General features: G+C 41.7%; 1 protein-coding gene across 1 annotated transcript in view; it reads left to right on the forward strand.

Annotated features, from left to right (window-relative positions):
* LOC143989246 (uncharacterized) overlaps nt 1-11,759 on the forward strand; it is a 24,111-nt gene extending 12,352 nt beyond the window's left edge. The window contains exons 4-6 of the mRNA XM_077489316.1: nt 4,173-4,316; nt 6,010-6,153; nt 11,588-11,759. Of these exons, the coding sequence (XP_077345442.1) occupies nt 4,173-4,316; nt 6,010-6,153; nt 11,588-11,592 (293 nt within the window). The 3' untranslated portion in view covers nt 11,593-11,759. The remainder of the gene's footprint in view (nt 1-4,172; nt 4,317-6,009; nt 6,154-11,587) is intronic.
* The last annotated feature ends 3,155 nt before the right edge of the window (nt 11,760-14,914 follow it).

The raw sequence follows: 14,914 nt of genomic DNA on the forward strand, positions 1-14,914 counted from the left end.
GCAAGGGATGGGCAGGAGGGGCACTGTGGTATCATGTGAGGTGGGGGGGTCACCACAAAGAGATTGTAGGGTAGGTGATTTGTGTAGGAAGAGAGAATTTTGGTGGTGGCAGGGGGTAAGTATTGTTCTAGGAGGGAACATTTGGGTGTTGGGGTGGTGATTTAGGGGGGATTTGTGTTGGGGGGGGATTTGTGCTAGGAGGAGGGATTTGGGGAGAATTTGTGCTGGGAAGGAAGATTTGAAGTGGGGAGAGAAGATGAGTTCCAAGAGGGGGTATTTTAGGGGTAGTGGATTTGTACTAGGAGGGGCAATTTTTTTTGGGGGGGGATGGAGCATTTGAGCTGAAGGGATTTGTGGGATGGGGAATTTCTGCTGGGGGCAGGTTTCTACTGGGAGGGGGGAGAATTTATGGTTTGGGGGTAGGCATGCAGATTAGTGCTGTGTTTTTTTTGTGGGGGGATTTTTGCTGACATGTAATGCTCATACATCCTGGAAAAGGGGGCACAGTTTGGCATGTTTGCCCTGGGCTCTAGATGACATTTCCTGGCACTAGTAGAGGCTAATTAAAATCTCACCCCTATTCAGAAGTCCGAATCTTGTGGTTTCCTGGAAGACCCTTCCTATATTAGAGACTGAATTGTTTGTCGGGTAAAATTCACACATATGAAAAACTCTCATTAGTAGATATAGCATAACCAGTATCTGATGTTACAATCCAACCTGTAAAATTATAACATTCCATTTTCTACTCTGCTGTGATGAGCTTCAAGTTATTAAAATTTGGTATCATCCATCAGGCTAGGGGATCACCTGAGTACAAAATTGCCTCATTTCTTGAAATCTACCCCTACAGAGTTCTAATGATCAGTTTTCTTCCATTCAGCGAGGTACACATCAATATACATTTCACAGCACAAGAGTATATTTTAGCTGGTATGTGAACTTCTGTGTTTTTTTTTCTGACAAAGATCCCAGCGTCCTTTAATTATAGCCATGCACATTTGATGTAGTATTATTCCCATGGTAGACCCCCAAAATCATATTTTCGTAGCACCCCCTAGCTTATGTAGGTTGCTGGGCAAATTTGTAACCAGTGGAGCAGGGGTTGACTGCTCTAGCCTGCTCAGTGTCTCACAGGCTGCTGGTCTGATTGCTTTTCCCTGTATTCTAGAAGATTCTAGAATTATAGTGAGAGGAAGAATAGAGGAGGCAGCCTGAATATGTATAGGGATCCAGCCAATCCCTGGGGAGATGTACCCAGTAGGCGGCTGTAGTCAGTGGCCTGAGGCAGAGGATAGAGGTTGCTGGGTCTAGTCCTGCTAGAGGAGACCCCTATGCACAGACTCTTCCCTAAGGGCTGGTTGCTGGATGTGCCATTCAGGAGTCATCAAAATCCTAGTTGGAGCAATAGCTGAGCAGCTTATTTTCAACATCTGGAGTTTCTGAGTCAGGAGAGCTCACTGAAGAGTACCAGGTGGAAGTTGGGAGAAGAGTATCCAGCTGTCATGTAGTATTGTGAGTCTTTGTCTGCCTCACTGAAGAGTGGGCGGTGGATATCGAAAGGAGGCAACCGATTATTCTGCGGCACTGTGAGTAGATGACCGACGTGCTGGGTGTTAGTGGCTGTGTGCAGCTATCAGTTCTTTGAAACAAGTCATAGACACCTGTCAGCAGTGCAGAGATTGTGCAATTCAGGAAGAAAGAGAGGAGTCCTCAGAGAATTTAGTTCAGCAGTTCTGGGTATCCTATTCTCCCTTCACCCCATCCAAGTTTAACCCAATAATAAAACATCAAATAGATATGCCTATACTATTTCCCTTGATTCAGTGGTGAAGGAGAAAATGCAGTGTGCCTGGCTGTCTGTGCATTCACTGACGCTCCTTATTTTTATTGTAAGCACATCACACCTTAGACAAGCTGATCTCAACCTGAGTTCCATGGAACCGTAGGGTTCATCCAGAGGTTGCTATGCATTCCTTGACCTGTGGCTAATTGATTTCTCATCTAATGGTGCTTGCATACTTCTGGGGCCAACACCACTTGGCAGAACCAGCAACGTGGCACCAATAATCTTTTTGATCAGCCAGTCGCAATTAGAGTTCCAAAGAAACCTAGGGTCCCTTCAAAGGTTGCTAGGGGTTCCTTGGGCTGTGGCTATTTGACCTCCCATCTGATGGTGCCTGCATACTTCCGGGGCCAACTTCACTTGGTAGAACTAGTGACATGACACCAATAATCTTTTTGATCCGCCATTCTCAAATAGAGTTCCAAGGAAACCTAAGGTTTCTCCAGGGGTTGCTAGAGGTCCCTTGAACTGTGGCTGATGGCACCAAACCAACTATCTTTTTGAAAAGCTATTCTTAATCAGGGTCCCTCCAGAGGTTCATAAGGGGTTCCTTGAGCTGTAATCAATTGACTTCCCATCTGATGGTGCCTACATAGTTCCAGGGCAAATTCCACTTTTCAAAACTAGTGGCATGGCACTAATAATTGTTTTTGTTGACGATAAGGGTGGCATTCTTCTCACTGCCTATCAATATAAGTGATATTTCTCTCATTGAACCCTGATGAACACATTTTAGCAGGGGTTCCCCAAGACCTGGAAATTATTTTAAGGGTTCCTCTAGGGCAAGGATATGCAATTAGCGGACCACCAGCTGTTGCAAAACTAAAAGTCCCATCATGCCTCTGCCTCTGGGTGTGATGCTTGTGGCTGTCAGAGTCTTGCCATGCCTCATGGGACTTGTAGTTCTGCAACAGCTGGAGGTCTGCTAATTGCATATCCCTGCTCTAGGGTTAGCAGGTTGAGAAACGCTGGCTTAGATGATGCACATTCAGACACTAGACCTCTGAAGGTGTGTTATGTTACCTGAAACCAAGCCATCAGTAGCAGATCCCTTAAAATCTGTAAAGTGCAAGGTAAGGCCTCCATGGATCAGATTTGTTTATCCAGCACATCCCACAAATGCTCGATTGAATTGAGATCTGGAGGATTTGGAGGCCAAGTCAAAACCTCAAACTTGTGTTCCTCAAACCATTCTTGAATTCATCAGACCAGGTCACATTCTTTCATTGCTCTGTGGTGCAGTTCTGATACTCACATACCCGTGGTAGGCATTTTTGGCTGTGCCCACTGGTCAGCATGGGTATTCTGATCAGTCTGGGGCTATGCAGACCCATACACAACAAACTGCAATGCTCTGTGTGTTCGGACACCTTTCTATCAAAACCAGCTTTAACTTTCTCAGCAATTTTAGCTCCAGTAGCTCTTCTATTGGGTTGAACTACATGGGCCAACTTTGGCTGCCCATGACCTTGTTGCCAGTTCACTGGATTTTCTTCCATCTACCACTTTTGGTAGGTTCTGACCACTGCAGACCAGGAACATCCCACAAATAATTGCGACTGATGGTGGAAACCTCCAAGGGCAATCTAAGTATTAATATACTCCAATCTTATTCAAACATATATACTGTGCAATCTTTATGCATATAATACTATATGAATAGTGGTGGAAACCTCCAATCCATTACAAAAGTCTTATGCTAATATCCAACATATCCAACTCAAAAGGACTTTATAAGTTGGATATTAGCACAACACATTTTGGAATGGATTGGAAGTTTCCCACACTATTCATATAGTAGTACTGTATGTGTATCAAGATAGTACAGTGTATGTGTTTGAATACCACTGTGATCCAATGGGGGGGGGGGGGGTCTCTAAGGGGGGAGCACTGATATAAGGGAACTGTGATCTAATGGTCTCTATGGGGGGGGGCTGTGTTGTGTAGGGCGTGACACTGACCCCTGTATTATGATTGGGTTGGGGGCTGGGATGGAATGGCCCCAATGGGGGGGGGGGGGGCTCTTCATAGTTTCTTGCTGCTCCAGGTCCCTGAAGGTTCTAGTTATGCCTCTGATCTGTATCCTGGTTTCATTACGTGGAGAGAAAAATACAGAGCATGCCACCACTGACCTCTTGCTGAAAATGATAGCTGCCTGCCTGTCTCTGCCATTGATACTATCTGAGCTATCAACAGATTGAAGGCAGACAGGCAGTGTTTTGTTTTTTACAAGAGCTATGGTAGACTTCATATCTTACAGTTTCCTGTAGATCCGGAAGTCTCGGGGATAAGGTATTATTTAATCTGGCTGTGTTTTGTATTGCAGTAAAACCTGGAAAGTGCCCAATTCCTCGTACAAGATGTGCTTTTCCCCCGCCGCCACCGAAGTGTGAAAGTGACAGCGAATGTCAAGGAAAGAAGAAGTGCTGCACCCCACTGTGCCGACGGGAGTGTACTGATCCCGAGCCATGTAAGTTACAGCTGCCAATCAATCTCCAATCAACACCATAGGTGTGGTCTATCTATCTATCTATCTATCTATCTATCTATCTATCTATCTATCTATCTATCTATCTATCTATCTATCTATCTATCATGACAAGAGAGGTCTCTGAGAGGTCAATAGGGAAAAGAAAATGGCACAAGCTTTTGCCCAGCTGTCACTAATGCTCCCATCTAGTGACCACAATGGGGCATTTTCCTGAAATACCTCAATCTGGAAAATACTGCATTGTGGCCTCTAGATGGAGCTGACAATCATAGGGACATAAAGTTATTGGACAAAATAGGTGGACAATTCATGACAGCTTGGCGAGTGCTCGTGGTTTCCATTCCAGTACATTTTTTTTCAGATGGCATAAAGCTTAAAAGAATCAGATGGCATACAGCCTAAAAGAATAGGTTGATGTGTCAGCATTTTCACCTTTTCAAAATGACAAAAAGTGTAAAGGTGTAATGGTGAGCTTTCTAAACATGGCGAGCTAAGAGCACTGTATACCCAGACATGTGCAATTAGTTTAGTTCCAAATTTGTTTTTTTTTAAACAAATTTAGGCAAATGAGTTAATTCGTAAATAGCTGAATTTCCGAATTTTTCTGAATGTTCGGAAATTTGTAATTTCGGAAATGTGGATAGTTGAAATTCGGAAATCTGAAAATTCGGAAATCCAAAAATAAGAAAGAAAGTCCAAAAATTCATTCTTTCATTGGTCCAGTTCTAATGCTCACATACCCATTGTAGGCATTTTTGGCTGTGGGCACTGGTCAGTATGGACATTCAGATCAGTCTGGGGCTACGCAAACCCATACATAACAAACTGCAAGGCTCTGTGTGTTTCAGACACCGTTCTATCAAAACCACCATTAACTTTCTCAGCAATTTTAGCTACAGTAGTTCTTCTATTGGTTTGGACTACATGGGACAGCTTTGGGTGCCCATGACCTTGTTGTCAGTTCACTGGATTTTCTTCCATGGACCACTTTTGGTAGTATTAGTGGAAACCTCCAATCCATTACAAAAGTCTTATGCTAATATCCAACGTATCCAACTCTAAGGGACTTTATAAGTTAGATATTAGCACAACACATTTTGGAATGGATTGGAAATTTCCAAAGCTATTCATATAATATTATGTGTATCAAGATAGTACAGTGTATATGTTTGAATAACACTGTGATCTAATTGTGGGGGAGGCTCTAAGGAGAGGCACTGATATAAAGGAACTCTTAACTAAAAGGGGAGGGTCTCTAAGGGTGGAGCACTGATATAAGGGGACTGTGATCTAATGGGTGGGTGTGTTGTGTAGGATGTGACACTGACCTCTGTATTATGAAGGGGTGGGGTACTGGGAGGGAATGGCCCCAATGACCGGGTCTTCATGGTTTCTTGCTCCAGGGCCCTGAAGGTTCTAGTTATGCCTCTGATCTGTATCCTGGTTCCATCACGTGGGGAGAATACAGAGCATCCCACCACCGACCTCTTGCTGAAAACAATAGCTGCCTGCCTGTCTCTGCCATTGATACTATCTGAGCTATCAACAGACTGAAGGCAGACAGACAGTGTTTTTTTTTTTTTTTTTTTTTTTACAGGATCTATGGTAGCCTTCATATTGCTGCAGTTTTGCAGTAAGGTATTATTTAATCCTGCTGTGTTTTGTATTTCAGCAAAGCCTGGATCATGCCCAGTTCCTCGTACAAAGTGTGCTTTTCCCCCACTGCCAGCGAAGTGTGAAAGTGACAGTGACTGTCAAGGAAAGAAGAAGTGCTGCACCCCAAAATGCCAACAAGTGTGTACTGATCCCGAGCCACGTAAGTTACATCTGACAATCAATCTCAAATCAACACCATAGGCGTGGGAGGTCTATCTATCTATCTATCTATCTATCTATCTATCTATCTATCTATCTATCTATCTATCTATCTATCTATTGTATATATCCTTTAAAGCAGGTGTGTACTTATTGTGTTGAGCATTAAGATGACATTACAGTTGTTTTGTAGGCTGCTGTCAGCTGCCAGCTGTCACAAATTCTCCCCTCCAGCTCCATCTAGTGATCACAATGGGGCATTTTCCTGAAACACCTCAATCTGGAAAATACTGCATTGTGGCCACTAGATGGAGCTGAAAATCATAGGGAAATAAAGGTATTGGACAAAATAGGTGGACAATTGATGACAGCTTGGCGAGTGCTTGTGATTTCCATTCCAGCATATATATATATATATATATATATATATATATTTTTTTTTTTTTTTTAATAAACCCCTAAGAGTCAGATGGCATACAGCCTAAAATAGGTTAATGTTTTAGCATTTCACCTTTTCAAAATGACAAAAGGTGTAAAGGTGTAATGGTGAGCTTTCTAAACATGGCGAGCTAAAGCCCCGTACACACGAGAGGACTTATGTCCGACAGACTTCCGAAGGAGTTCCGTCGGAGTTCTGCCGGAGTTCCGACGGAGTTCTGACGGACTTTTCGGCTGAGTGGACTTGGCCACACACAATCACACTAAACTCCGACGGATTCTAACGTGATGACGTACGACTGGATTCGAATAAGGAAGTTCATAGCCAGTAGCCAATAGCTGCCCTAGCGTCGGTTTTAGTCCGTCGGAATAGCATACACACGAGCAAATTTTTCGAAGGGACCGGGTCCGGCGGAGTTCCTTCGGAAAAATTTGAAGCATGTTCCATATTCTAAAGTCCTTTGGACTTTGGCGAGTCAAAAGTCTGTTGCAGCCCACACACGATCGAATAGTCTGACGGACTCAGTCCGTCGGACTTTGGATGTTGAAAAGTTTGCTCGTGTGTACGGGGCTTAAGAGCACTATATACTCATTAGACACCTGCAATTAGTTTAGTTGTGAATTTGTTTTTTAACTAATTTAGACAAATTTGTTAATATCCAAATTTTCTAATTTCTGAATTTTTCCGAATGTTCGGAAATTCTAAATTTCCAAATTTGGAAATTCGGAAATCTGAAAATTTGGAAAACCAAAAATAAGAATGAAAATCCAAAAATTCAAAAGAACCAAAATCCAAAAATTCAAAAAAACGATAATTTGAAAATCTTAAATAATAATGAACTAATAACAACTTAACTATTACTAATTATTAAATTATAGTTATTGGAATTTCCTTTCAAATTTGGCTGTTGAAACTAAGGAATATTAATTTATCCGAAGTTTCAAATTATCCGAAATAACGAATGTCGTATCTAAACAAATGGAAACTAATAAATTAATAATAATAAATGACAATAATAATAAAAACGTATCATTATTTATTATTATTTAATTCCGTTCCATTTGTTTAGATGCGGCATTCGTTATTTTGGATAATTCACAACTTCAGATAAATCTGTATCCGTTACGTTCACTAAGCCAAATTTGAAAGTAAATTCCAATACCTATAATTTAATAGTTAGCTATTATTAGTTAGTTATTATTTCACAAAATTTGGGAATTTTCGTTCTTTCTCATTTTCGGATTTTCAAATTTTCGGATTTTCGAATCTCCGAATTTTTGAATTTACCAATTCTCTCATTTCCAAAAAAACAAAACAAATAACGAATGAAACGAAAACAAACAAATGTTTCAGCAGTGCACATGTCTAACAATCAACAACAACAATCGCTGCTAAGCAAACACCTTCTGTTCTCTCAAGAACCTATAGAGATTGGTGATCCCTATTCTGGTTAATTGCTGGAATCTTTCTATATGTTTTGAGGGCTAATAAAGTTGTTGAGAACATTTCTAGTTGTCCTAGTTTACCCCTTTGTTGTTTCTGTTATGCCATGTTGTGTGAATGAAGGTGGCAATTACTTCTCTGAGCTGATCCCTCAGATAACGCCACTTGCAAATAACAGCTTTTGAAAAACTTTTTAGCATGGAGTTTTTGATTTCTTCTGTTTTTATTTTTTCTAATGGCATCAGTCTAAAACTCCAAACAATATTGCCTTCAACTCTAGATTGGGAGAATCTGATTTGGATCCATCCCCAATAAACAAATGATTTCCTATCTAGTCAGGTCTCTACACGCTCTGTAACGTGATGCATCAGACAAATGGATGGACATAGCGGCCTTGTGAACCCAGTTCATTTATTCATGTAGCAAATAGTGCCCTGCCAGCGGGCTTCCATAATTGGGAATTTCCATCACTGGTTTAAGGTTAGGCCTTTCTATAACATTTAGGACAAGAGGAGAACCTTGTGGGTGAAGAAATTTTTGGTGGAAGCCACGGAAAGCCGAGGGTCCATGCCGGCCTGATTAAAGGCCTGGTGGCTTTGATGTATAATTTGAATTGACCTACCTCCAAGCTTTAGTTGCTGTATTGGTGCACATCCAACCTTGTTGAATGCAGAGCTTGGCATGTGTTGGTTCCAACTTTAAAAAGATTTTTCCAAAAGTGTTGGCCGATAGCAGAGGGTCTGTGTAGGAAGCCTCTCATAGGATCTGGTAAACCCAAACAATTCATATTTTTTCTGAGGATTTCCCTAGTATAGTTTTATACCAATATAATGCTGCGCTATCCAAATATAATCATACGGTAACCGTACTAAATCATAATATAACTGGTTGCAGTTAAACATTGGTGGTGAGATATTCTAATCCTATATAAAAAAAAAATCTAGTGAATCTAATAATGCAATCTTATGCAATTATAAGTTGCGATCATGAACAATGAAAAATTGCAATCCTATGCGATCCTCCCAATGACAACCTGTATAGCATACATACCTCTATATACACATGTAGCATTTGTATGCAATAGAGACATTTGCAACCCTGTGCGATAATTGCGATACTGAAATAATTGCAGTGACAACCTGTAATTTACATCAATCTATATAAAAGTGCATCACTATACAATAATCAATATAGAAATAAGTGAACCGTGTTTAAAGAGCCCTTGTGCCAAACTAATTCATGCATTAATCTGTGTCCATAAAATCTCAGCATAAAGTCCATTCATAACTACTCCATTCTTCTGGTGCTCATTGCAGATGATAAAACATCTCTAGAATTCTAGAAATCAGTGCCAGGCTTGGTTGTGATTATGCTGCACGGTTGAAGCAAGTAACAACATTTCAAATGTGTGCATATTGTAAAAAGTGTGATCTGGGGATGCCATAGCTTTGTTGGAGCATAGAGAATGGCAGCAATGAACCACATGGGTCCAAACTCTTGGGGGGTTAACTATATCCCTTTGATACCAAAGACTAAAAGCTGGAGACTGGACTCCTTGAGGAAAGACAGGAGAAGACGTTAAGGGCATTACCGGAAATAATGGCATGGGATTTTCAATATCTTTCCCTTCTCCTTCCAGGTCTCACAGGAGCTTAATATGCTTAATGTGAGTAGGAAGAGCATCAAGATGTGTGTAAAATCCCAAAATGGACCATGGCCCCACCATCTATGACTCAGGAGTCATGTTGGTGTAGTTAGAATTGTTGTTAGTCCAATGTTCTTCATGCTGTGTCTGGCTGACTTATTGTTATATGAGCCGCAAAGTGGGTATCTGACTCCTTTCCTAATTCAATCTCAGGAGGGAAAATGTAGAGCTTGAGTCCTCCCACCAACAATCAGTTACAAGCACAGGTTACACAATACAATTTACTCTAGGTAAAAGACAGAAGCCAAACTTTTACCATGAGTATTTGCAAGGTCTTGCTATGCTCATGGATACAGGCTGGGTCATTAGATAGGGTCCTGGGCTGCAGCTGAGGACCAGTAACTGTAGCCCAGTCGCCCATGAGAGATGTATCTAGAACCACACAATTCACCTCTCCATCAGGGCCCACCGCCATTAGGTCATCAGTGTTCTTGCCCTAAGCTGGCTGCATTGCCCCAGTCAAGCAGTACTATAAGCCATGCTGCAGCCCATGTCCATTACTCTGGAGAACACAGAATGAGGCAGAAAAGTGATGGCAATAACTTTAGTTGACTTCCAAGTAATGGCAAGAACAACTCCAAATTATGGTGTTAATATAATTCCATAGTACATAGAATATCCCCAGGCTGCTATAGCTTACAAATTTGTCTCAAATCCACAAATGTACCTGTAAAATTGTCTAAGGATCTCATCTATTTTCTCTGGGTTAGTTTGTATCTGGCCTTCAATAAAGGGGGGGGGGGGGGGGCAAGCTTCTTGTCAAACTTTCCAAGACCTTACAGTAACTTGGTATCATATTGGGTTAACCAGTGATCACAGACCTGTCACTTCTGAAGCTAGTTCTGTTTGAATTGATTGTTTGAATTCAGTTTACTGTCACATCACAGGGCAATATTCCAAATATTAAGGAACTTTTCTTTTTGGATGTACATAAGCCATAAGACAATCATTTCCTATATGTGTATGGCATTCCAATCTGCATAATAACCTGAAGCCAGGCGTGATGACCATGTAGTCAGGAGTTTCATTGTTCCCATGTCCTTAACAGTTATCACCATAGGTGAGTGGTCTGAGAACGCCATAGTTTCAGTGGAAACCTCCTGAGGTAGCAGATTTGCTAACACTAGAAAGGTGTCCAGCCTACACTGATGAGGGTGGGGAAATGGGTAAAATGCCGTTCTAAAGATTGAACATGCCTCCAAACATCATTAAGGTCAACAGTCTTGGACAACATATACATGTAGAGCTGGGTAGACTGAACACGTGTTGTACCTGATGAGGCTTTGGGAACCGTAAATCTGTCTTTCTTAGAAGAGAGCATTTCACTGAATTTCTCACTGATGATAATCCCATCCTGACATTGGTCAGTTATGGTGAATTGAAGCAGTTGTTGAAAAAATATCTCGCTGTTGGTGTTACGCCCAGAAATGACTACAATACCAAATTCCCTGCTCATGTAAGTCCATCTACCTTCCACTTGATCTGCTCACTAGTTTATAATACAGCAAGATAGTTGTTGGTAAGAATTATTGTACTGGCTTTATAAACTCGCACAGGGAAGCCAAAAATAAAAATATCGTAAAAAGTAGTTCAATAAAGGTGCATTAAACAACCAATACACATAACACACAGAACTAGAACACAGAGAGCTACAAGTAACCTCTATTACACTGTATACAATACATGGAGTATCTAAGAAGAAGGACAGGTCCTCCTACAACAAGAAATTCCAGCCAGAAACATCCAGGCCAAACAATTGAAATCCTTTTCCTTTTCTTTTTCTGTTTTCTTTTCCTTCTTTCCAAGCACTGACTAACCACATTGCAATAACTTTTACATGTTTTTAAGGGTGATGGATCCGTAAAAGAAGTCTGAAGATTGGAGAGATGGTGGAGTCTATCATGCTTCTCATCAGAGACACTTCCTCTATGCCCATAATGAATTCCCTGTAAATGTCTGAAGTTTCCTTCATGTCATCAATACATCTTCTGCTAATTAATAAAGATAATTAGAAGTGTCACATGCGTATGTAGTGTCATTAATTGTTCTAGGTGAAGACAGCAACCTCCAAAACTTTGAACAGTTTGGGAGTTTTCTTTCCTCCTTTTTCAGTTAATATGAACCATCTTCAGATGACCATCTTCAGTTCTTCCCTGCTGTGGCGATTCCACCTGGCTGTAGAATAGAGGTTCTCCAGAAAGCTCATGTTGATGGGTCTTGTGTTTTGGGTGCACATCAAACTCAAATCAGCCGATCCCCCATTTACTTAAAATCGTAGAAACAGACAAACTGAGATTGCTTTGCATAGCAGACAAAGAAGGGCAAACACAGCCCCATGCCATTCCTTCCAAGTTCTCTGATATTGTTTTATACCATTTATTTTTAGAACTGTTGTAGAGAATATATAAAGACCCCTATAAGGTCCCCCTAAGTAGGCCCAGGGCAAACACCCTTTTTACTGCTAAGAACTTTGAAAAAGGGAGTCATAATACCCTGAAGCATGTTTGCTGCTGTCACATACCTTACAGCAGAGCCCGAAATGACGAGGGTGAGGTCTAACAGGATTTTTTCAGGATCAGGATAAATAAGCAAGACAACAACAGGGACACAGGGACGGGATGAAGACAATCCAGCACTGGACAGCTGGCAAAGTGGAATCCAGAATTAGTGTTGGTAAAAAAAGAGGGGTGAAACCCATAGTTGGAGAAGAAGGGTGATTGGTTGGTGGCTGCATGGGCAGAGTTATTAAATGTGAATTCTGCCAAGGCCAACAGTGAGGCCCAATATTCCTGGGTAAAGCAGGAGAAGCAACGTAAGTACTGCTCAAGCATCTTGGTTAGTACGCTTAGTCTGCCCATTGGTCTGAGGGTGGTAGGCTGAAGAGAAACTGAGTTTGATGCCTAGGGCTTCACACAGCGCTTTCCAAAATTTTGAAGTGAACAGCACTCCACGATCTGAAACACTGTCACTAGGAATTCCATGCAGTCTAATAACTTCTTTAATGAAAACTTTCCGTTGTTGATGGGGGTCCCTTTCATGAAGATAAAATGTGCCATCTTGAAGAGGCAATCAACTACCACAAAGATGGATGAAAACCCTTCAGAAGGGGGAGCTCCACAATAAAATACATTGTGATTTTATCCCAGGGTCTTTCAGAAATGGGCAGTGGTCTTAGTAATCCCAATACTTTGTTTTTACTATTCTTGTTCCCGAGGCAGGTTAGGGAAGAACTAACATATTTACTACAATCCCTTGCTAGGTTGGGCCACCAGAAATGTCTCTGGACCAAGTCCATGGTCTTGTATCCCCCAAAATAGCCGACCAAAGGGCAGTCATGGGTCTTGCAAGATGGTGGTGCACAGATTCTGTGGTATAAAAACCTTATTATCCTGCCAATAAAGTCCATTGTTTTCCTGAAGGTTCATGTCGGGGGGGCAGAGAAGCTCCACTGGATGCTTTACGGATCTGTGATATTAAATCGGATTGTGTTAATAGAAAATTTCCAGCCTGTAGGATGGTATGGGGTTGCGGTGGAACTTCGACTTCTGTGAAGATGCGGTATAGCGTCTCGGGTTTTACATTTTTGGACCCGGGCCGGTAGGTAATATGGAAACTGAAGTGTGAAAAAAAAGAGCCCATTGTGCTTGCCTGGATCTGATTGTGATCCATGAAGAGCAGTATTGGGTGTGTTGCTCCCTCCAAGACATACTGCCATTCCTCCAAGGCTGATTTGATCGCCAAAAGCTCCCCCACATCATAGTTCTTTTCTGACAGCCCTAATTTCTTTGAGAAAAAGCCACAGCCTCTATTTTTCTTCTGGCTCCTGCAGGGCTTTCAGCGGCTGCAGGAGTCAGGAGGAAAATGGAGGGGATCGGTTCATCTATATGCCGCCCCACCACCCCTCCTATTCAGGTGTACACAAATGTGACAGGGGAGCAGTTGCGACCCCTATAGTTATGCCCCTGGCTGGAGGGCCTTCTTATAAGGTATTTCATAATGTGCTAGAATGCAATGCATACTAGCACAGTATGCAATTATCCTGCACATAATGCATGTGTGTGGATGTGCTACACCACCAAGTAATTTTCGAGCAAAAAAAAAAATAATTATTTTAACTTGTAAACAACACATGTCAAAAATTGGCCTGGTCCTTAAGTGGATATACAACCTTGCAAGATAACTGTTACTTTGTCCTGAAAGGGGAAAACAACAGATTTACTTTGATAATGACATACAGTACATTAGAATAAATGGCATGCATTAGAATAGGGAACAAGCTCTTCTAGGTCAACTGTATACATTGAAAGCCTTTTATCAAATGTTATTTGAGATTCACATCTGCTTCTGTTCTCTAGATACAGATAAGTGACTAGTGTACTGTCAGTGAAGGTAATTGAGAACTAAACAGGTTCTGCCCGATAATTGTCCCACTGTACTCAGCCTCTTTTATTACAAAGGATTCATTTTTAGGTATCCTACCAGAGAGGGAGCACTAATGGTAAAACATTGCAGGGGTTTTCTGTCATTGAACCTCCAGCTCTGTGCCAGCTTCTGGGAAAAGCAGTGAGCAAGTTCAAACAAAATAGTATGGGAGTTTGGGATTTTAGGTACAAGAATTCTGAGCTTAAAGTGGTGTTGCCACCAAAAAAATAAAACTACTTAAAATTCTTAAAAAATAATCCCAAAAAAATAATTGGCAAAAAAAAATTTTTTTACTCACCTCTAAATACCGGTTGCTAGGGGGTCCCTCGTAGTCTGCCTTCTTCATTGCCCGGGCTGGTGACATCACTTCCCCTCGCGCCGCACATTCACCTGGGACCTGTCATGTGTCCCAGGTGACTGTACGGCGTATCACGGCGCCCTGCGCCGCTCGCGCATGCGCAGTGGGTGCCCGGCTGTGAAGCCACAGCCGGGTGCCCACAGTATGCATGACGGCGCCGCGAGCGGAGCGGGGAGCGAGGGGGGGGCTTCGTTCCCTCGCATCGCTGGACCCTGGGGCAGGTAAGTGTCCGATTATTAAAAGCCAGCAGCTGCAGTATTTGTAGCTGCTGACTTTAATTTTTTTTTTTTAGGGGGTACCCCACTTTAAAGATTGATAACATCGCATTACAAGATGGATTATATATCAGTTACTTCATCTATGTGTTTATTTAAAAATGTAATATTCTCTTAATC

This window comes from Lithobates pipiens, unplaced genomic scaffold (genome assembly GCF_037356315.1).
Source record: "Lithobates pipiens isolate NorthernLeopardFrog02 unplaced genomic scaffold, aLitPip1_a1.2 Scaffold_18, whole genome shotgun sequence".
Classification (NCBI taxonomy): Eukaryota; Metazoa; Chordata; class Amphibia; order Anura; family Ranidae; genus Lithobates; species Lithobates pipiens.